At 39.4% G+C, this 23,660-nt stretch overlaps 1 protein-coding gene across 2 annotated transcripts in view; it reads right to left on the bottom strand.

Moving 5' to 3' along the window:
• IFTAP (intraflagellar transport associated protein) overlaps positions 1 to 23,660 on the bottom strand; it is a 65,682-nt gene that overhangs the window by 25,462 nt on the left and 16,560 nt on the right. Inside the window, exon 2 of one of the 2 annotated variants that reach the window (XM_030333577.1) lies at positions 22,839 to 22,998. In XM_030333577.1, the coding sequence (XP_030189437.1) occupies positions 22,839 to 22,971 (133 nt within the window). In that variant the 5' untranslated portion in view covers positions 22,972 to 22,998. The remainder of the gene's footprint in view (positions 1 to 22,838; positions 22,999 to 23,660) is intronic. The other variant, XM_030333578.1, reaches the window with a different exon arrangement.

Below are 23,660 nucleotides of genomic sequence, written 5' to 3'. Positions count from 1 at the left end.
ACTACGTCCCAACACACTGTTGTAATAGTCTATTGACTTAAATACCTGAGAAGCAGTGATGTCTGAGAAGAACAGATGCTCTGTAAGGACAAGTTCTGATTGTTCCCATAATCACTCAATGCACTCCTCTGCCATTTCCAATGAAACGCTCAGGTTATTTGACAGATAACCAAATGAGACTCCTTCAAAATAATGAGCAATACATAACAAAGTCCCATCGTCTGATGCTGATGTTGAGCTATTGCAGGGATCTCAGATCTAACAAAACATCTTCTTCATTCTTTTAAAACTTCCTTTTGTAAACATAAAGCTTTCACTAAAAACAATACCAGAAGAGGAATGCCTGGTGGCTCAGTCATTTAAACATCATCTCTTAATCTCATGGTTTGTCGGTTCGAGCCCTGCGTTGGGCTCTGTGCTGACAGCACCAAGCCTGCTTGGGATTCTCTATCTTCCTCTCTCTCTGCGCCCCCCTCCTTTTAAAATAAATAAATAAACTTAAGAATAAAAAAAGAAAAGAAAAGAGAAAAGAAAAGAAAAAAAGAAAAAGAAAAAGAAAAAGAAAAGGGAAAAGAAAAAGAAAGAAAAAATACCAGAAGATTCAGAAAAGAACTTGTTCTCTTTCTGACGGAACCTACAGTTTTAAGCCTCCTTCCTGAACCTTGAAAGTAGTTTCATAAGAATGTATATTCTATCACTCCAAAGACCCAGAATGCTTCTTATGAAAGCTTTTATCATTTTTTGAAAAAAACAGCAAATAATATATCTCTTGGCAGAGTAAGATAGGAAAAAAAGTTCTTTTTCGATATGATAATGTCAAATTGGCAGATGTTGGCACAGCCCAGAATCCAAAGTGGCCTAAAGCCTGATCAGAGAGCCAGCTGCTGCTTCCTAGAGTTATCCTGGTGGCAATCCAAACGTGCCACCCAAGCGCCCGTCTCATCTGCTTCTGTGCTCCATCGGGGTCCTTTTACCCCTTTCATCTCATCCGTAATGTTTCTTGCTTTGAAATAAGTATCAGTGGGGCGCCTGGGTGGCGCAGTCGGTTAAGCGTCCGACTTCAGCCAGGTCACGATCTCGCGGTCCGTGAGTTCGAGCCCCGCGTCAGGCTCTGGGCTGATGGCTCAGAGCCTGGAGCCTGTTTCCGATTCTGTGTCTCCCTCTCTCTCTGCCCCTCCCCCGTTCATGCTCTGTCTCTCTCTGTCCCAAAAATAAATAAAACGTTGAAAAAAAAATTTTTTAAAAAGAAATAAGTATCAGATATAATACACTTTAGAAATCTAGCAGCAATATTTCAGAATGCAAGTAGGTTATTGAGACCTGAAAGACAGTTTCTTGCGGTGTTTCTGGGTCAAAACTTCAATATGGATGAAACAAAGGGTTTTTTCGTTTGTTTGTCTGTTTGTTTGTTTTTTCCTAAAGGTTTTTTAAGGTTTCATTATTCTGCAGCAATGGAATTTCAATTTTCTTTTGGTACCAAACAGATAAGCTTCTAACAGATGTCCTTTACAAGACCACCAACTATACCTACCATGTCTAATTTCAGGCCAAGGAAAAAGATTTCACTCTTTGAAAAGGTGGAAACCACAGATGCCTTGATAAGTTAAACATTAACCACATATTGGTTGTGTATCTTCCAGATGAAAGTGATCGCTTTCAGAGAACTCAATTTTGTAAAAAAGCTTTTTAAAAATTCAAATTCTGCCCATACAAAAGCCAGACTAGACTAGACCCCATGTGCTGAGAACAGCATCACCACGCTCGTGGGAGAGTTTTCACAGATCAACACAACCGACATCAGAATTCATGACCCATTGATTCCTGACGGCAACCTCGAGAGTCTGTCCTTCTGCCCCACGATCAACGGCAATATAAATCAAGAGCGTGTGCTCAGTCACGAAGAGATATTGGCTATGTTGCTGGAAGGAAAGAAAAATACGTGGGGGGAAATTCTGTGCAACACTGGGCAGTTGCAAAAAGCCTTCTGCAAAAAGAATAGGGGATAAGCAATCATGCTTATAACAAGGTTGGGTACTTTGAAAGTCAGGGGGTGATTTTCACTTTATATTCCTAGCCTAGAGCAATGTTTCTCTGGACAATAATATTTGCTCTTGATTTGTCCAGCCAAACTACTTCACTCCACTGCTTCTTGGTCACATGCTCCTTCGTATCCGGCCTCCCCTGGAGCGATAGTCGTTAGGATTAAATAAGCAATTTAAAAACCAATCAATCATAAATCAGAATAAATCCAAAGAAGCTAAATTCAGCAGACAAAGGTTTTGTCTAAATTCCCTTTGCAGTGCTCTGAATTCCAACTGCTTTATGTTCTTCATTTGAAAGGGCACAGGGAGGAGAGGATTACCTCAGCCAGGCCAGTCAGGAATAATTGTGCTTTCCCTGAGGCTGGATGATAATTGACTCATTATTCACAGTCAGCTCTCAAGCTGCCAAGACACAAATGTACAACCCTGGCCTGGAAAAACATGTGTCAAAAGACCAAGATGCGGGACACAACAGGAATAAGTTGAAATTTTTGAAATGTCCAGCATTAGGTACTTACAGAGAGAAAACTGTGAAGGGAGTGTAAAGTAGCCGAAAGGTGATTTACAGGAAGAAAATCCGAGTGGCAGCTGAGCCGTGCAATCCATTCGATCTGAAAGTTATATTGTGGGCATCGGCTATATGCAAGGTGACAAAAATGGGCAAGACCCCGTCCCCACGCTTACAGAGTCTCCAGAGAAGTTAAGCTGGATATGTCAACGACCAAAACAGAACACAACTACAGCGGACGATGTAAGGGAGTACAAAGTAAGAGAATGGCGAAATCACAACAGGTTTGGAAGAATCACAAAAGGCTTCACACAGGCGTGGAGCATCTGAGCTGGGCTTTGGAAGACTACAGCTACAATTTCAACAGCGGAGCGCTGCTGAGGTTATCCCACAAAAAGGGAAAACTGCATGAGCAGAGCTCCCAAGGTGGGAAAACAGGGGGCCTGAGGAAGAATCACAGAGTATTCCAGGAAGGTGGGAGCACACCTTCAGTGACAGGTGGAAGGGGTGATACTCGGAGGGCCAAACAAAAACTCTGTAGTTTAACCTAGGCCCTTGGGAGTCACAATCAGAGCTGTGCTCTAAGGAGATGATGGAGAGAACGGAGCAGAGGAGATCAGACACTGGAGCGAAAAGTAGAAAGTACAGGAAGTAATCCAGGTAAGAGCTAAAGGGACCCTCAGCAAAGGATTTCAGAAAGGAAAAAAAGAGCTCACAAAGGGAGTTCTTTTGTTTTATTTATTTATTTTTATTTTTTTCTCCAAAACAGAAATGAAGACACTATCTCCAGGTGGTTATATTTCCTCCCTCTAGATATCTCCAAATATTCACCTTATCTCTCCACTGCAACCTGTACTATTCTTTTAATTTAATTTGGTACACCCTAAGTAACTTCTTTTTTCTTAACAAGCTCTGTGATGATGGAAGTAGATAATACGGCATGCTTGCAACCTGTGAAATGGATTACACTTTGGTGCAAAAAGGCTACACATATCATCCCATAAGATAAGCTCACCTTCCCAACTGATTTAGCCAAGGCCACAGAAGGGAGGTGGCCTGCCTTAGCAGCAGATACCTCATGCGTGAGCACAGCCTCCCTTACCTCCCAGAGTCCATAACAGGGTGACAGTTGCTGCTGACATTGCCTACACAAGGCAGGATCTTGCTGCATCCAAAAGTTCCTTTCTTTTTGTATCACAAGTTTACCTACTTAGAACTTTCAAGTCTGTGCACAAACAACTCATTTTCTTAATCGGAAATATTTACAGACAAATGGGATGCTCCTCTTCTCGAGCCAAATCCAGAGTCACAAGGTCATATAGTCATCCAGTGAAGAACTCACAGTAAGGATCTAAGTACCCATGAATAGTAGCTCCACCTCTCCATAGCTTTATTGAGGTATAATTTACAAAATTCCTTATTTTAAATATATAATTCAATGATTTTTAGTAAACACAGGGTTGTGCAACCATCACCACAATTAAATTTTACGTCTTTTCCATCACCCCAAAAAGGTCTCTGGTGCTCATCTGGAGTCCCTCTCTGTTCCTACTTCCAACGGCAGGCAACCACTAATCTACTTTTTTATAGCTATGGATTTGCCTTTTCTAGACAACATAAATGTAATCAAACAATATGTGGTCTTTGTGCCTGACTTCTTTACTCAGCATAACATCTTTGAGGTTCAGCATGTATTAGCACTTTGCTCCTTTTTATCTATTGTATGGATAGATCACATTTTGTTTTTTCCATTTACCAGTGAATGGACATTTGGGTAGTTTCCACATTTTGCTCCCCCTTGATTCTGATGTTGAGTTTGATCCCAGGAACGCCATTGCTAACCCAGTTCCATGCAGTGCCACAACATGATGAAACCAAAACAGAAGACAACTATAGTTTCAACTTCCCTCCACACCCAGACAATGGAAGGAATGCAGTAGTCATTGGAGCTAAAACTCTCTGATCATCTTATCTCCTCACATGGTCTAGACTTAGCATGAGGCCACTCTAGTATATGTTCCCATTTTCTTCAAATGTATCTGAAATCATCTCAAATTACCTTTCTTAAGTCTTCATGGCCTATCTCTTCCCACTAAAATGTAAGCCTAAAGAAAGCAGGAACCTCTCTGTCAGGAAAGTACTTACAGTTCTTAAAAGGGAAAACATTCATTCTCCAGTCCAAAGGACATGTAACATTTAAGACTGAATGTAGATTGATACTCAACCCTTCAACCAGTGAGTTCACTGAGTGCTAAGCTGAAAGACTGGAGGAGGAGATAAGAAAGTTATTAAGACTTGGCCTCTGCCTGTGAGACACATATAATTATTCTCTTAAAACTTCTACTCACTCGGGGAGCCTGGGTGGCTCAGTCCGTTAAGCATCAGACTTCGACTCAGGTCACGATCTCATGGTTTGTGAGTTGTAAGTTCAAGCTCCGTGTCGGGCTCTGTGCTGACAGCTCGGAGCCTGGAGCCTGCTTCATTCAGATTCTGTGTCCTTCTCTCTCTGCCCCTCCCCTGCTCACACTCTGTCTCTGTCTCTCAATAATAAATAAACATTAAAAAAAAAAAAAAACAAAACTTCTACTCACTCAAAGACATAACATTTTGCATATCTTTCAGCCAGCATTTCCATGTCTAAGAATTTATCCACAAGAAAATATCTAATCTATTCCCTTGAAAATTTTTACTTAATCAAGGCCTTAAATTTTTGCATGTCTTTGAACCAGCATTTCCATGTGTAAAAATTTATCCAAAGGCCATGAATAAGAAGGGAGCAAAGCTGGGCGCCTGGGTGGCTCAGTCGGTTGAGCGTCCACTTCAGCTCAGGTCAAGATCTCCCGGTCCGTGGGTTCGAGCCCCGCGTCGGGCTCTGGGCTGATGGCTCGGAGCCTGGAGCCTGCTTCCGATTCTGTGTCTCCCTCTCTCTCTGCCCCTCCCCCGTTCATGCTCTGTCTCTCTCTGTCTCAACAATAAACAAACGTAAAAAAAATTAAAAAATAAAATAAAAAAGAAGGGTGCAAAGCTGGAGCTACCAAAGAGATAAATAAGGAGCGAGGCATTATTAGGGCCAGCAAGGCTGTCCGTGCCCCACCACCTCCATACCCTGTGGTCTCAGCTCCCTTGCTCAACTTTGCTCATGCCATTCTGGCCTCAGTGACCTCTTCATTGCTCTTCAACCAGGCAGGGGCGCTGTTGTCCCCAGGCCTCCACACTGGTTGTTCCCTTGGGCTCAAATGCTTTTTCTTCAAGAATGCATAGGCTTTACTCCATCGCTTCCTACCAAACTTCATTCACATTTCACTTTCCCAAGGAGGCCTAACCAGATCACTCTACATAAAAATGCAACCCTCTACCCCCTACCGGCACTCATGATCCCACCTCTTGTTCTGTATATTTTTTTCTTTACCAGAGCAGTTACTATCTTCTAACACAAATATTTTTCTTACTCATCATGTTTACCATTCATTGCTCTCTCTCCCTTCTAGGATGCAAATTCCCTGAAAGTAATGACCTTTGTCTCTTTTGGTCAGTTATGTGAGCAGTACTTGGCACACAGATGTTCAATAAACATTTACTGAATGAATGAGGATGTGCAATGTAGCATCGTTTTTAATAGCCAAAAATTGGAAATAACTACGTGTCCAACAAAAAAGAGAATGGTTAAGTAAATTAGGGCACACAATTGAATACTATGCAGTCTTTAAAAATTCTGTTAAATAATATTTATTAATTGGGAAGTTTATTATGTGAAAAAGCAAGTTACAAAAGTATGTATAGTATGGTATCACTTTTATAAAATAATCATAATAAATTTGAATATATAAATGAATGAAAAAATATATAACACATATATATACATATATATGTGTGTGTGTGTGTGTATATATATATATATATATATATATATATATATATATAGTAAGTTGAGCCCTTACTATAATTTAGGTATTCATAGGGGAGCCTGGGTGGCTCAGTCAGTTAAGTGTCTGACTTTAGCTCAGGTCATGATCTCACAGTTTGTGAGTTCGAGCCCCATAATTTTATTTCTTTGTTATGTAACAGTTTAGACAAGTGGGCAGGCCCTGTTCCATGAGATGGTCCAGGGAGCTGGGCTGGCAGGATGTCCTGCCATCCTCAGCACATGGCTTCCACCTCTGTGTCTAAGGACTGCTCCACGATTGCCTATTTCCAGACAGGGGGAAAGGATTAGAAGAGACTTGGGCACGTGTCTTAAGGGTATCACCCAGAAGTTACACGTATCAGTTCCCCTCACTTTTTAATGGCACAAACTTAGTCAAACAGCTATACCCAGCTGCAGGGAGAATGAGATGTCATTTTTATTCTGAGTGACTGTGGAGCAGCTAAAAATGTTATTGCTATAGAAAGGATATGTTTTCTATTTTCTTGTATGTGTGTGTGTGTGTGTGTGTGTGTGAGAGAGAGAGAGAGAGAGAGAGTATGTGTGTGTTCATACCTCCGTATTTTCTAACTTTCCTACCATGAACAAAAAAATAAACCTATTTATAGGCGAAAAGCATTTTACCTAACCAAGTCTCTTCTTCTAGGGAGGATACCTATATAGATTTCCTTCCTTCTTAAAAAGTCCTTCCTGAAGGAGCATCTGACTGACTCAATCGGTTGGGCATCTGACTTCAGCTCAGGTCATGATCTCATGGTTCATGAGTTTGAGCACCATGCTGGGCTCTGTGCTGACAGCTCAGAGCCTGGAGCCTGCTTCAGATTCTGTGTCTCCCTCTCTCTCTGCCCCTCCCCTGCTCACATTCTGTCTCTCTCTCTCTCTCTCAAAAATAAATAAACATTAAAAAATATTTTTAAGCCCTTCCTGGAAATACTGAAGAAAAAAAATACATATACATACATAATATTTCACAATTACATTTTTTATATTATAGGTCCAAGATTCTTTTAATATTCAATTTTGATGTCCCTCTTTTAAATCATAGTTACCTAATCATAAAATTTTACACTTGAGTGAGTCTTTAAAAGTACCTTCATGTGTAAAATACACAGCAAAAAATGTACCAAAAGCACCAAAATTATTGGAGGAGCATCTCCTTAACGTACACGAAAGATGCCTCTCTATCCCTGTGGTCTCCCAAGACTCTTGCCTGCACACTTCGAATGGAAAAATGCTCATAGGGAACACAGTTCTTCTGGCAACACAAATATCCAGGAGATTTCCCTGTGCTAGAGTAACCCTGTGTGCACATGCTCTATAATCCCTCAGACCTGGGACAGAACGTATGCCAAACCAAAGCCCACCCTAAAATCCTGTGAGTCAGTATGTCCTAACAATTAGCAAGATCACAGTAAAATTGCTCCTGTAACCCATCACACTTTTTACTGTCCAAGTTCCTTTTAAATAATATAAATAGGGTAACATTAAGCACAAAAAAAAAAAAATGGTTCAAGTGAAATAACCGTACAGATTCATGAAAGCTGTGGATCTTATCCCCAGGAAAACACAATATACAAAAGCAGAGAATTTTATGGAATGAACACATCTTCCTATATCTCTCCCTGATCTCATATAGGGCATATTTCTGAAAGCTGATCCAAAAGTCTGTGCACTAGCACTGCTGAACCAAAATTTGGGGAGTGATTCCCCAAGAATCTGCATTTTAATAAGCATCTCCCAGGTGATACTTAAGACTCCCAAGTAAAGATTCCTTGGGAGTAGGATGTAAAAATTGAGAATTAAAAACAGAGGGTGGTACAGGCTTCTAGTTATAGAATGAATAAGTCACATGGATGGAAGGTACAGCACAAGGAACATAGTCAAAGGAATTTTAATCGTGTTGTATGGTGACAGATGGTAGCTACACTTGTGGTGAGCACACGATAATGCACACTTGTTGAATCACTATGTTGTCTACCTGAAGCTCATGTAACATTGTGTGTCAATTATACTTCAATTAAAGGGGCACCTGGATGGCTCAGTCAGTTGAGCGTCCGACTTCAGCTCAGGTCATGATCTCGTGGCCCCTGAGTCCGAGCCCAGTGTCTGGCTTTGTGTCAACTGCTCAGAGCCTGGAGCCTGCTTTGGATTCTGTGTCTCCCTCTCTCTCTGCCCCTCCCCTGTTCACACTCAGTCTCTGTCTCTCAAAATAAAAATTAAAAAAAAATCATATAAAGATGTAGTATCTGATATCTTTGTCAAAGGAGATAAATACCTTTGCCTGAAGGTTATGTGTAAACATACTATTTATTCTATCCACCAGAGGCCAGTGTAGGATTATTCCCTGAATTGTATAGTCTTACACTACACAATAGACACTGTACATAGACTCTACACAATATATACTATACAGAATTGGTTGTGACTCCATCAAGGAATGGGATGTGGACCACTAACACTGTAAACAATATTTTCTTTTTTCTGTATTGTAGATTCAAGATTTCTTTAATATTTAACCTTGATGTTTCTCTTTGAAATCCTAAATAGGCCCCATAAATAAAACTACACTGGTGTACATCTTTAAAACCTACCAAGTACCTTCATGTATATTTCAGCTGATTCATATCACAACCATATGAGACACACTGAGAAGGCAGAATTATCCCTGATTTACCAATTCAGAGAGATTAAGTGGTAGGCCTGTAGTGTCAAAGAAGTAATAAATGCCTAGACCAGGTCTTCTGAATCCTAAGCTGGAATAGAATCCTTTCCATACACTGGCCCTGCCTGCAACAAAATGAGAAGTACAAGGGCAGTATACCCAACTCTTCATAAAACAAAATCCCATCGACCGAAAAAACTTTCCTTCACCCTGAGATCATGCCCTTCTGCCTACCTGCACAACGATGTATCAACTTAAGAACAACCTCTTTTATTCACACAGGTTGGAGAAACTTAGAGAAAGTAATTTTTTTCCATCTCTTTTACAAATAGATGCTTTTTAGGAGTTTTCAAACTTTATGAGGTGGAATAACATCTTCTGCACAAATCTGTAATAATCCAAGACCCATTCATTGGCATACAGCATTAGGGCAATGGAAGAATACACTTAAATTATACATGTCTCTCACATTCCCTCATTTTTCAGGGTAATTCAGGGCATCTTTCATAAAAAATAAAATTAAATTTAAAAAGCTTGAAAGAAAAAAAAGGAGAAAAATTCTGAAGAATCCACTGTTCTAATCATTCTAATTGCTCTTTTTAAAACTCAGATAGAGTGTTTATTCAATCTAAAACTGAGTCCCCCAGACCAAGCGCAATATTCTGGGTAGTGTTTTATCAGCACTATGTAAAGAATAGTTAGTATTACCTTACCAATCAGCCCCTAACCATGCAGCCTGTGACTGCTAATGTGCCTTCACACATCTAGAGCGTGTGGAGCACAGGGCACACAGAAATAAGGAAGAACGATATATCAGAGTAGGGACTGTGTCTCATTCATCTTCTATTCCCAGATTTTAGCTCAATGCCTAAACATAGCAGGAATACAGTCAATACTGAAATGATCTCAACATTTGCAAGAACTGCATTGACACTTTAATTGGGGACTAAGCCTTATACCCTGAAATTAGATGATGGGCTGCAAGTCACACAAAGTATAATTTATAGAGAAGAGGCAGGAAATAGGGTACTTGATTCACAATCCCTTTTTTCTAATCAGCAACCCGTACGCTGTAATAGCTAATGCAAAGGCAGGTTAAGTCCAGAAAACTCACAAAAATGGTACAATGATTCTTCTCTGTGCTAAAAAAACAATGGGCTCCAAGAACACTGAGCTAAGTGGTGTCACATAAATCCATCTCATCTGGAGGCAATCCAAGTAGAGGAGAAAAAAGACACTAACAATCTCAAACTAGACAGACTGTGGTTTGATTTTCATACAAAGAAGATATGAGTTTGGTTACCATAAAGTTTCCTGTTTGTATCCCGTTGGGTTTAGCTGACCATTTCAAAGAAAATATTATTGTTCTACAGCTGAAAGATTCCAGATTTGAAAACCACTCACATTTGAATACGGGCCCGTTCAACTGAATCAAAGGACACAGTCTTAAAACCAACTCGGTTTCAAGTTAAGTAATTTACTCTTTCTCTTCAAGTATAATAATACATTTAACAACGATAAGTAAAAATAACGTCTCAAGTTAAAGACAAACGCATACAAAACAACTGCGGACTCACTTAATATTGTTTTAATCAGCCACTTAAAGGCTGACCGTGACCATCTTAAAAGTTTATTTGGCCACTAGCAATTTTCTGCTTTAGTTTGTAAAAGTTCAAGATTCCGTTTGCTGAAGAAAATTCACCTCTCTCATTTATATACACACACAAAATATATACAATATATATACACTAAAAACATATAAGGAGAATCAAAGAAAATGATCCTTTATTTACACACAAACCCAATTTAAAAGCTCATAATATCTTACTTCACTGAGAAAACACACTAGAAATTTATTGCAACAAAATACTATGTGTTAACAACATTGCCAAAAATAAGTTTAATGATTATAATTCAAAACATTGTAAATACTCCAATACATTTTCTTTCCTTACCCAATTGCACCTGAGTTTATAGCAGACACAGAAAACAAATGATTATCTATGGACCAAATATTCATGTGTAGAAAATGAATTGTAACAACCACAGCTGAAGATTTACGCTAATGTATCTAAAACAAAATGGCTTAATCAGTTCAAAATGCATCATAATTTGAGGGAGGGGAGATTTCCTTCCACCACTGAACCAGCCATTTTGTGTTATCTAATTTGTCAATTTGCTCCCTAAATGTAGTGATTTAGTGATGACAAAAGAAATAGAGAAAAAAATGAAAATTGCTTAATTACAGTTTGCAGATGTTCCCTCAAAGAGAAAGAATAGGTTAATGCTGCTGGTGCTGTTTCTTCCATGGGGCTCTGCTACAAATGAGTTCCCTTTATTCAACACTTTCTTCCTCCTTGAGGGTTCTATGTGATGCTTGGTACTATGTTTTTCTGTTTTGTTTGGTTGATGCCCAGCATGGACCCCAATGCGGGGCTGGAACTCATGACCCTGAGATCCAAGACCTGAGCTGAGATCAAGAGTCCCACGCCTAACCGATTTAGCTACCCGGGTGCCCCCCTTCCCCCCGCTCGGTACTATGTTTTGATAAAGAGGTCACATACATATAACTACTGATATAAAACTAATATAAGTCAATATAAAATCATGAACTTTTTAAAAAAATTCTTTCAGCAATACCAAAAAGCAAACAAACAAAAAATCAATAGAAATCTTCAAAAATAACACCGCTTCCTTATTCTCTCCCTGGGGATGCCAGACTAATTAGCAGGGATTTTTAATTGCCTAGTGGCTTTTATTAGCAAGTCCTCATACTATGCTTCCTACAACTTCCTCTTGAGGTTAACATCCCAGTGGCCTATGTCTTAGGTCAAGGCAAGTTTACTGCTATTTGCTGTGCTGTTTTCCATCGTGCACTTCACGCAAAAGCGCCTCCCAAGCTGCCTTTTTTTTTTCTCACGTGGCTAACAGAAAAAAAGGAGAAACAGAAAGACACTGCAAATGGCCTGTGAACTAAAAACACCACTCAATATTCAGTAGGGAATTAAGTGACTGATAACAACAGCGCAGAAAATGTGGCGAACGTGCCACCTGGAAGCATGAAGCTGGGCGGTTCGTTTCCAACTTCCTCCGCTGTCTGCGGGTTGCAGGGGTATCAAAACAATGTTAAGCCCGCCGGTCTCTGTCTAATACTCGACAGGAAACAACTGCAAAAGCCTACACAGCAGGGATTATTTTTTGTTGTTGTGTTTTCTTTCATGAGAGAAAGCTGTTTTCATGCTCCGCTGAAATTCCTTTCCTGCTCTGAAGTGGGTAAGAGTGCCAGCTGCTTTCTCTATTTTTCTCTGTGGTATTTTTCTATCGCAGATTTTAAATTCATTCTTCAGACTGGGAAGAGACTCTTTGGAACCCTATGGAAGTTGAAAGATGCATTTCTAGCGTTCAAATTCAAAACAGCTTTGGGGACCAAAATGATGTGTCAACTTTGGAAACGTGTTGTTTTACGCACTGTCACCACTTTCCTCTTTAATTACAGTTTTTAGAAGTTGTCAAGTATGAGTAGTGATATTCCTTTGGCTGAACTGACAGCTCAAAACTTATCAGTCCGGAAGCGTAAAGCAAATCCCAGCCCAAGATTCTAAGCTCTTGACAGAGCAGACGCCCAAAGGAAAGAAACAAAAGCCTCCTGAAATGAGACTTGTGTGCCTTCAAACCAGTCACTCGGCCTCCGTGGGCCTCAGCCTCTCCAGGCAAGACACTTGTGACTCATCTTTGACGCCTCTCCCTATTCCTCTGGCACTCACCTTGTGCCAGGTGCTGTCAGGGTCTCATTATAGGCTTCCCCGCTTCCCGTATCCCCCTCCACTGCCCTCCTCCGTACCTCCAAGGACGTATTTCTGCTCAGGGTCCTTGCTGGTCTCCCTGACTCCAACTGTTTCTCTCCTTCTTTGCTTCTGCCTTTCAAAATCACTTGCAATGTCTGTCTCTCTGTCTCTGTTTCTGTCTCTCTCCCTGTGTATGTGTGTGTGTCTACGTGTGTGTGAATTCTACTATGGCTCCCAGTTAGCTAGTATACTGAATCCAAACAGGGGGCATCTGACAGGGTCTTCTTCATGGGCTTCTTCTTCTTCTTGTACCCGTCCATTAAATGTGGATGTTCTTTGGATCTCAGAGGCCCTCCTGTTTGGCATTGTACATTTTTTTTTCATCTATTCAACAAATATTTGTTTTCAAGTAGGCTTCACACCCAGTGCAGAGCCCAAGGCAAGGCTTGAACTCATACCCTAAGATCAAGACCTGAGCTGAGATCAAGAGTCAGACACTTAACTGATTGAGCCACCACCCAGGTGACCCTCAACAAATATTATTAAGTATCTATTTATTCTATATTGCCAGGCATTGCTTCAGGCACTAGAATAACATCGGTGAACAAAATCCAGCCTTCATGAAGCTTACACTCTAAAGAACATTGAAATAATTATCTTTTGAGGAAGTGCAACTATTCCCGTGGTCCACAGTATCTGCATGCCAGTGACTCCCAGATCTTGAGAAGAACTGCCCGATGCTACGAGGAAGACAGAAAAAGCAAAGTGGTTGATTATGGGCTTTGGAGCTACACTGACTCGGTCCATAATCTAATTCCACCAATAACTAGCTACATAACCTTGGAAAGTCTGTTAGGGATGCCATAACAAAATATCACAGACTGGGTGGCTTAAACAACGCAAATATATTTTCTCACAATTCAGGAGACTAGAAGTCCAAGATCAAGGTGTTAGCAAGGTTCAGTTTCTCCTGAGCCTCTCTCCTTGGCTTGCAGATGGCCACCCTCTTGCTGAGTCCTCCTGGGGCCTTTCTCTGTGTGTGCACATCCCTGAGGTGTCTCTCTCATAAGGACACACATCATATTGGGTTAGGACTCCACCCTTAGCCTCAATCTCCTCGTTATAGACCCTATCTCTAAATACACTCACGTTGGTGGTTCAGTTTTCATTGTATAAATTTTGGCAGGACACAGTTCAGTCCACGATAGTAAGGTGTTTATTAACCTTAAGCCTTCATGTCCTCACCTGTTTAAAAGTTGGCAATCGTAAAAATCAAAACATAAGAAAAAATTCACTAGGCTATTGTAAGAAATGAGATGACCCAGGTAAAGTGCTTAGCACAATATCTAGTGCCTACTAAATGCTAGCTGCTTATCAATAATAATATTAGACTAGTTTTCCTACAATCTCACCTTCCCAGATGTTTCTGTGGGAGTATAGTGATACAGAGGAGGGTCAGATGTCTGGGGTCTGAACCCCTAACTGGTCCTCAGGCAAGGTGTTAATTTACAATGGCTTTCAGTTCTCTGAGCTATAAAAAGGGTAAGTAATGGCTCTTCTTTGCATCATTGTCACAATTAAAGTTACTCAAGACAAATGCTTAGTGAATACATCAGTGAATTAAGCTAAAATTAAGAGCACTGGAATGTCTCTTCTAACATTATAGTTTAAACAGAAACAAGGGGGTGCCTGGCTGGCTCAGTCATAAGAGCATGTGACTCTAGATCTTGGGATCGTGAATTCGAGTCCCACGTTGGCTATAAAGATTACTTAAATAAGTATTGTTTAAAAAATCTAAATACCTTAAAAAAGATATTTAGATAGTCCTGCCTTTTAAGGGACTGCATTATCATAATTGTAGTCTAAACCAGAGGTTAGGGTTAGGGTTAGGGTTAGGGTTAGGGTTAGGAATGTAAAAATTCCTGGACCCTTCACTATAGAGCCTCTAATTTAATAAGCCCAGAAAGCATCTGGAAATCTTTATTCTTTTTTTTTTTCTAAGCTTATTTATTTATTTATTTATTTATTTATTTATTTATTTATTTTGTGAGAGAGAGTGTGTGAGTGGAGTAGGGGCAGAGAGAGATGGAGAGAATCCCAAGCAGGCTCTAGGCTGTCAGCACAGAGCCTGATGTGGAGCTTGATCTGTGAGATCATGACCTGAGCCAAAATGAAGAGTTGGATACTTAACTGACTGAGTGACCCAGGTGGTCCTGGAAATCTTTATTCTTATACAAGTTTGACATTATAAAAGTTTTTCTGATATTTAGCCAAGTTTGAGAACTACTGATCTAGAGCAGTGATGCTCAGTAGAAATATAATGTAAGCCACATGCGTGGTTTTAAATTTTCAAGCAACCACATTTTTTAAAGTTTTAGAAAGTGAAGTTAATTTTAATAGCATATCTTATTTAAGTCAATTTTCTAAAATATTGTCATTTTAAATGCAGTTAAAATGAAAATATTACTGAGATATTTTATATTCTATTTTTATACAAATTCTTCAAAAACCTTGCATATTTTGCATTTATACCTTATCTCAATTCAGATGAAGAAAAATTTTTTTAACTTTTTAAAAAATTTTTTAATGTTTACTTAGTTTTGAGAGACAGAGACAGACAGAGCATGAGCAGGGGAGGGGCAGAGAGAGAGGGAGACACAGAATCTGAAGCACGCTCCAGGCTCTAACCTGTCAGCACAGAGCCCGACGTGGGCCTCGAACTCACAAACCAAGAGATCATGACCTGAGCCAAAGTCGGACACTCAACTGACTGAGCCACCCAGGTGCCCCCAGGTGAAAATTTTTCATCAGAAATACTTGATCTGTGTTTATAGTAGTTCCCCGCTTTTCCATGAAGAATTTGTTCCAAGACCCCCAATGGATGCCTGAAACCCCAATCAGTACCAACAAACCCTATATAAACTGTTTTTTCCAGTACATACATACCTATGGTAAACTTTGATTTATAAATTAGGTACAGTAAGAGATTAACAACAATAATAATAAAGTAGAATAATTACAACAGTAACTATAATAAAAGTGTGAATTGTCGGTCACTCTCTCTTTAAAATATCTTACTATACCATATTCACTTCTTCTTGTGATGATGAGACAATAAAATGCCTATCTGATGAGATGGAATGATGTGAATGAGGCAGGCACTATGATGTAGTATTAGGCTACTATGACCTTCTAACGATTATTCAGAAGGAGGACCATCTTCTTGCAGATCCTCGTTGACCACAGGTAATTGAAACCACAGAAGGGGACTCCTCAATATTTCATAAAATTTACATTTGAAAAAATTAATTCACATACCCAAGTTGTCCTAAACATATTTAAAAGTTTTCCAATAACTGAGCTGAATATGAGCATTTTTATTTAAACTTAAACTAATTAAAATTAAGTGAAATTTAAAACTCAAGTGGGCAGCACTAGCCACGTTTCAAGTGCTCAACCACCATATGTGTTTCTCGTGCTGGACACTGCAGGCCGAATGATCACAAATCTTATGGTAACTGTACATTCCTGAAATTTGTAATGGTGACAGAGCACTGGCACAGCTCCTTAAAGAACTAAATGTGAATAAAGTGAAAAATATAGAATAAGCTCTCTTATGATTATATAAGATTACTAAAATCTAAGAAAACTTGAAACCTATTCAGAGGTTTTGAAACTCTTAAGAGTTTGGAACAAAGGCCAGAACACCACCAGCTTATAAAGCCACATGGATGGCCATTTGTTCTGAATGTTCTACCTCAGGGGGAATGTAATTCAAATATTAACAAGTATGAAGGGAGAAGGGCAGTTGAGTTGATGGGCGTTTTTTCAAAGATATATTGAAAGAATAATAAAATGCTGAAAGCACAAAGTATTATTAGTAAAATGAGAGTAGCATAAGGAAAACTAGAAACGAAATTACACATCAAAATCAGAAATAAAATCTTTGATCTAGACATAAGAAAACAAGCTAAACTAGATAAATATAGCAGTGAATAGAAAGCTGTTATATGGTAATCATAAAAACTGGTAAAATCACTTGGGAACTGGATCCTATGTGTTTTAAGATTGAAAGGAGAGAATGAAAACCAAAGACTTATTTAAGAGTTAATCATAAAATCACACTATAGGGGTGCCTGGGTGGCTAGTCAGTTAAGTGTCCAACTTCGACTAAGGTCATGATCTTGCGGTTCATGAGTTCGAGCCCCACATCAGGGTCTGTGCTGACAGCTCAGAGTCTGGAGCCTGCTTCAGATTCTTTGACTCCCTCTCTCTCTGCCCCTCCCCCACTCACGCTCTGTCTCTGTCTCTCAAAAAATAAATAATGTTAAAAAAATTGTTTTAATAAAATCACAGTGTATTCATTTCAACTTCCAAACTATTTTAAGTTAAACAGTTGGTAAAGTACATAACTTTAATGAAAACTAATCATGCAGCCTGAAGAACAAAACCAGAACAATGACGGGGTATGTGTATGATAGAGAGAGATTGAGAACTGGATGTAACCACTATAACCCTCCCCCCACCAAAGTTACTACCATATGTAACAAAATGGAGTTGAAAAGACTGAATGTCAATTTCTAAGTCGCTGGCTTCCTACATATATAATTTCTGTGTGACCGCAATATGAGTAGTAACTAACACTTTAAAAAATGGGAGTGCACAAAAACAGATGCTCAGATCAACGGAACAGAATAGAGAACCCAGAAATGGACCCACAAACATATGGCCAACCAATCTTTGACAAAGCAGGAAAGACTATCCAATGGAATAAAGACAGTCTCTTCAGCACGTGGTGCTGGGAAAACTGGACAGCGACATGCAAAACAATGAACCTGGACCACTTTCTTACACCATACACAGAAATAAACTCAAAATGGATGAAAGACCTAAAAGTAAAACAGGAAGCCATCAAAATCCTCGAGGAGAAAGCAGGCAAAAACCTCTCTGATCTTGGCCACAGCAACTTCTTACTCAACATGTCTCCAGAGGCAAGGGAAACAAAAGCAAAAATGAACTACTGGGACCTCATCAAAATAAAAAGCTTCTGCACAGCAAAGGAAACAAGCAGCAAAACTAAAAGGCAACCGACAGAATGGGAGAAGATATTTGCAAATGACATATCAGATAAAGGGTTAGTATCCAAAATCTATAAAGAGCTTATCAAAGTCAACATACAAAAAACAAATAATCCAGTGAAGAAATGAGCAAAAGATATGAATAGACACTTCTGCAAAGAAGACATCCAGATGGCTAACAGACACATGAAAAAATGCTCAACATCACTCATCATCAGGGAAATACAAATCAACACCACAATGAGATACCACCTCACACCTGTCAGAATGGCTAACATTAACAACTCGGATAACAACAGATGTTGGCGAGGATGCAGAGAAAGAGGATCTCTTTTGCATTGTTGGTGGGAACACAAGCTGGTGCAGCCACTCTGGAAAACAGTATGGAGGTTCCTCAAAAAACTAAAAATAGAACCACCCTACGACCCAGCAATTGCACTACTAGGTATTTATCCAAGGGATACAGGTGTGCTGTTTCGAAGGGACACATGCACCCCAATGTTTATAACAGCACTATCAACAATAGCCAAAGTATGGAAGGAGCCCAAATGTCCATCGATGGATGAATGGATAAAGAAGATGTGGTATGTATATACAATGGAGTATTACTCGGCAATCAAAAAGAATGAAATCTTGCCATTTGCAACTACGTGGATGGAACTGGAAGGTATTACGCTAAGTGAAATTAGTCAGTCAGAGAAAGACAAATATCATATGACTTCACTCAAACAAGGACTTTAAGAGACAAAACAGATGAACATAAGGGAAGGGAAACAAAAATAATATAAAAACGGCGAAGGGGACAAAACAGAAGAGACTCATAAATATGGAGAACAAACAGAGGGTTACTGGAGGGGGTATGGGAGGGGGGATGGGCTAAATGGGTAAGGGGCATTAAGGAATCTACAGCTGAAATCATTGTTGCACTATATGCTAACTAATTTGGATGTAAATTAAAAAAAAATAAAATTAAAAAAAAAAGGGAGCAAATGCCTCCCCTATCAACTCGTGTGGTGGTTGATCTTGGTGTGGAAGGAAATTAGAAACAACTCTCACCCTCATTAAGATAAGGCTACATCTCTACCTTAAAAACCTATTATTTAAAAAATATATATATTAGTACCAACACAAAGGGAAATATGATCCAAAGGACAACCAACAATGGAGGCATTTTTAACATCGTTCAATTTGGCTCTTATCTGTCAAAACCTCCTGCACTGAACCACTGGTTCAGTGGTTACCGCAGGCTCACCGTGGACATTGTCTCCAATGAGTAGATTTTACTGCCCTCCCCACCCAGGCAGGGGCTGGATGGCCTTCCTGTGAGCTCTCACGGAACTTCCTGCTTTTCTCTATTATGGTATTTATCATACAATAGTGTAATTTTTTTGTTTACTTATGTATCTCTCATCCTGGACTATGTATGCTTGAAAACACAAAGTATATCTTAATTTATTTTGGGATCCTTAGCACCTAAAACAATACCTAGACCATTAGGAGGTACAGAATTAATGAATGAATAAATGAATAAATGCATTAGCAGAAAATCAAATATAAGTTTTCACATCTATGTTTTCCTAACCTAAGCAAATGATAGAAATATGACAGACAAGAAGGAAAAGGCGCTTTTTTCCTTTATATGGATAAAAGAATTACATTCACAAAGAAATTGAGATGCCAAGGATTGAAACTTAGCCTCTTATCTTTACCCTCAATAATATCAACAATATAATAAACATCTCAACAATAATGAATGAAACCAAAGTCTGCACACTGATTTTCTAATACAAATCTCACAATTTTGTCTTACTCTCTTGAACTGATGATACTATTGAGAATTCAATTACAACTGTCTGTTTGAAACACATAATTAATGTGTCTCTATAAACATTTTGATAGAACATTGTATTTATTATCAAGTATGTACCATAGTTAAAAAAAAAACAGAGTTGCTTTAAAAAACAAAACAAAACCCTTGCAAAATAGGATCAACATCAATGTATTGGAGTGAGACTTTTGCTACAATATTCACAGTTTCCAATGATTTTCCAACAGTCTGAAACAGTGATGTGAATTTCTTTCAATCAGGCTATAGTTTAATCTTTTTCCAGGGAAATATTTTTAATAGGATTACTGACCCTTTTAACAGTCTTGGAAAGAAAATGAATCTTATAAGCATTCTGGCATATAACTATTATAAAAATAAATAGAACAGTCAATCAGAGGAAATTGTAATAGACTTGAGAAACCAAACTTACTCAAGAAATGTACATGAGCCTGTGTGGTGATTACCACTTTCACAGAGAGAAGATTCTACACACCAGCAAAACAAGCGAGCACACCAAGACAAATGAAGGGCTGGAAAGAACGGGAAAACTTTGAACAAACAGCTTTCATCTCTTCCTTAAAACAAAACTAACCGCATTCAGTTCGATCAATTCTGCAGACTCCTAGGCCTGTCCCTGAGTACTATTTGGTTTTTCAGAAGGTACTTAAATGTTTCGGGGGTGGGGAGGGGAAGGATGCTTACTGATTTAAGACACATTTTTGCACTCACAATTCTTTGTGCTTTAAGAGGAATTTTTTCAGGTCATTAGTTTATAATGTGAACTGGTGCCTAGGGATATTTTGAAAGGGAAAAAAAAAAGAGTGTGCTTGGAGATGCAGTTAATGTAACTTGCATCATCATTTATTTCAGCTCAATTTGGGGCACAAAACTGAACTCAGAATGAAGTCACCACATCTGCAACAATTTCTTTCTCAGCATGCAATGATCTTACAGAAATCTGAAAACACAATATGCCCCTTACCCCCAAAACAAAAAACATCATAACCCCTTTAAAACATTCAAGTCCTTGCAAGAAGTTCTTACTTTTCCAGAGTATGAAAATAAAGTCAGCTTTGCAACTTCCAAAATAATTTGGATTATCAAAATGCCATTGGTGGGGTGCCTGGGTGGCTCAGTCAGTTAAGTATTCGACTCTTGATTTTGGCTCAGGTCATGATCTCACCGTTGTGGGATCGAGCCCCTCATTGGGCTCTAACTGAGCATGGAGCCTGTTTAAGATTCTCTCTCCCTCCAGCCTTCTGCCCCCACCTCACTCCACCCCCACTTGCATACACACTCTTTCCAAAAAAAAACAAAAAAAACACACACACACAAAATGCAATTGTCATACAAAATGTATTAATTCTGCTAGTTTTGCCCTTGTTTCCACACCCCACCCCAACCATTCCTACTGCTTTGTTAGGTACAGAAAGGATGGAACTAAATCATTAGGCTCTGAGAAAGCAAACATCTTCCCAAACCCAAGTTTATAGACCAAAAGATGATTTGGCCTTAAGCAAGATTAATTTGATCGACATATCATGTCAAAACAGATCGTTCACAGCCTCAAAGTAAACAAGATATTTCCTAATTTCTCCATTAAGTGTAAATAAACACATCGCCCACAGTTTTCAAGCGTAAACAAAACAAATATCAATATTCCCACTATCTTGCACAAAGTAACCAGTTAGAATCACTTTTCCTTTTCTTCATTATAAATACCCCTCTTTTACATTTGTTAAGGGCACATGAATCATGACTTAAAATCATGAAGTATCTTGAAAGTGTGATCACCCCGGAGATTATGAAACTCCCTATTCTCAATCAGGTACACATTGGAATCACCAGGGGAATTTTTACAAAATACCAATTTCTGGGCCCCAGCTAAGATTTAGAGTGGGCCCTGGTATCACCATGCTCTAAAAAACCCCTCAGGTGAGTCCGATGTGCAGCAAGGGGGAGAACCAATTGTCTCACAAATGTGGATCAGGGACCCAGAAAGGACCAAAGTTGAGACTGAGCCAATGGCAGGCCATCTGAGGCAGAACCCAGAACAAAGACTACAAACTCAAATGCCTACAGGAGCCACTTCGGTGAATGAAGCAGGCAACGCATACACACTTCTTCACAACGTGCGAATGCCAGAGGGTATGACAAACAGGGCAGGGCGCTCACAGGGCAAGGGCTCCCCAGCTCTAGCTGATCTTGCCATCAGGGAAATCAGAGGTAACAGGTCTTCCCTCTTGATCAGAGAAGAAGACCATAAATAAAGATTTTCTATGTAACATTTCCCAACTTTTAAAGGTTGACTCAATCGAAAAAAACACAACACCACTGTATGAGGTGAGCAAGACACGTAATGAAACACACAACATGGGCTTGGACTTTAGGCTTCGGTTTATCACTTCCAGTCTGGAGGGGTGTTTCCATTCTCCAGTGACCATAGCATCATTATCATCCCAGTGACAACAACCAACAATGCCTAGCATTGAGTAGTTCTTGTGTTAGCCACTCTGCTCAGGGTTTTACTTGGAGTCTCTCAATTAACCTTCATAAACCTTTAAGGCACCATTATTACCCACCCCCCTTACTCAACCGCCTCTCCCAAGGTCACATACCTAGAAAGTGGCAATGCCAGGACCCAAAGGGATACAGTGTAACTCCATAGCCTATATTACGCTATATTTCTTAAACATTTTAAACACGCTTTTAAAAACCTCTACTCTTTATGCTTATATCTCTTCAAAAGCAAATGAATTATACGAAATGATTTCTCGGGTCCCTTTTAGTTCTCAAATTCGATGGCTCTGACTCCATAATACAACTCTTGGTTGTAGAAAAATGTTGGAATTTGCATGCATCAGTCTCAAATCCCTGATATGCATTAGCTGATCAAAGGAAAGGAATGAATGAATGCTTATTAAATAGTCTTTTTGAAAAAACAGCAAAGACATAAAATTATAATAAAATTCTTTATCTCTACTGCTCTAGAGAGTTGACTTCCCCATTTTACCTTTTGAAAGATGAGTAAAAGTGCTCAGAAATTCTTCATATGTTTGTTCATGACAATTAACAAACTTATCCAAGACTTCTTCGGTTAATCGATCTTCATCCATGATCTCCAATTCTGATATTCGGGCAGGCATTCCTATTCACGAGGCCACTTTATCTATCTATGGGACAAAGAAAAGCATGAGCTAGAGAGAGTTGGGGTACCAGCCTCTCTTGAAAATGTTGTAGAAATTTGCAGAAATTCAGTCTTTCAACGTGAGAGGTACTTCAAAGGGTATGTCGACCACCCATCCAACGACAACAATAACAGCTAATATTCATTAGCTACTTATTTAGCACTTACTGTGTACCGGGTGCAGTTCTGAGCCCTTCGATGTTAACTTCCGAAAAATCCTAGCTCAGGTCACAGAGCCAGTAGTTAGAAGGACCAGTTCCAGGAGTCAGATCTAGAACCCATGCCCTTAAGCACTTCACTGTGCTTCACCTCTAGCCATTGTGTGATACCCCTGCCCCCACCACTTGCTACTGTACTGTTGCCACCAAACAACTGACTCGTCTGTGCTTTAACACATCCAAGGACTGGGAACTCCGAACATTCCAAAGAAGCCTTTGGACCGCACTATCAAAGACTCCTTCAAAATCTCTCTCCCTGCACATTTCCCCAACGGGGCCCTGAGCCCCTGGGGATCATATTGCACAATTTCAATCCTTCTTATAAATAACATCCTTCCAAATATTTGAACAAGCCTATGCTGTCCTTTCTCAATTTTATCTCACTCAATTTTTTTTTTTTTCCAAAACCAAGCTCAGAATTCAGTTTCTC

Source organism: Lynx canadensis, chromosome D1 (assembly GCF_007474595.2).
Source record: "Lynx canadensis isolate LIC74 chromosome D1, mLynCan4.pri.v2, whole genome shotgun sequence".
NCBI classification, from domain to species: Eukaryota; Metazoa; Chordata; class Mammalia; order Carnivora; family Felidae; genus Lynx; species Lynx canadensis.
This window is presented reverse-complemented; position numbering and strand designations above follow the sequence as displayed.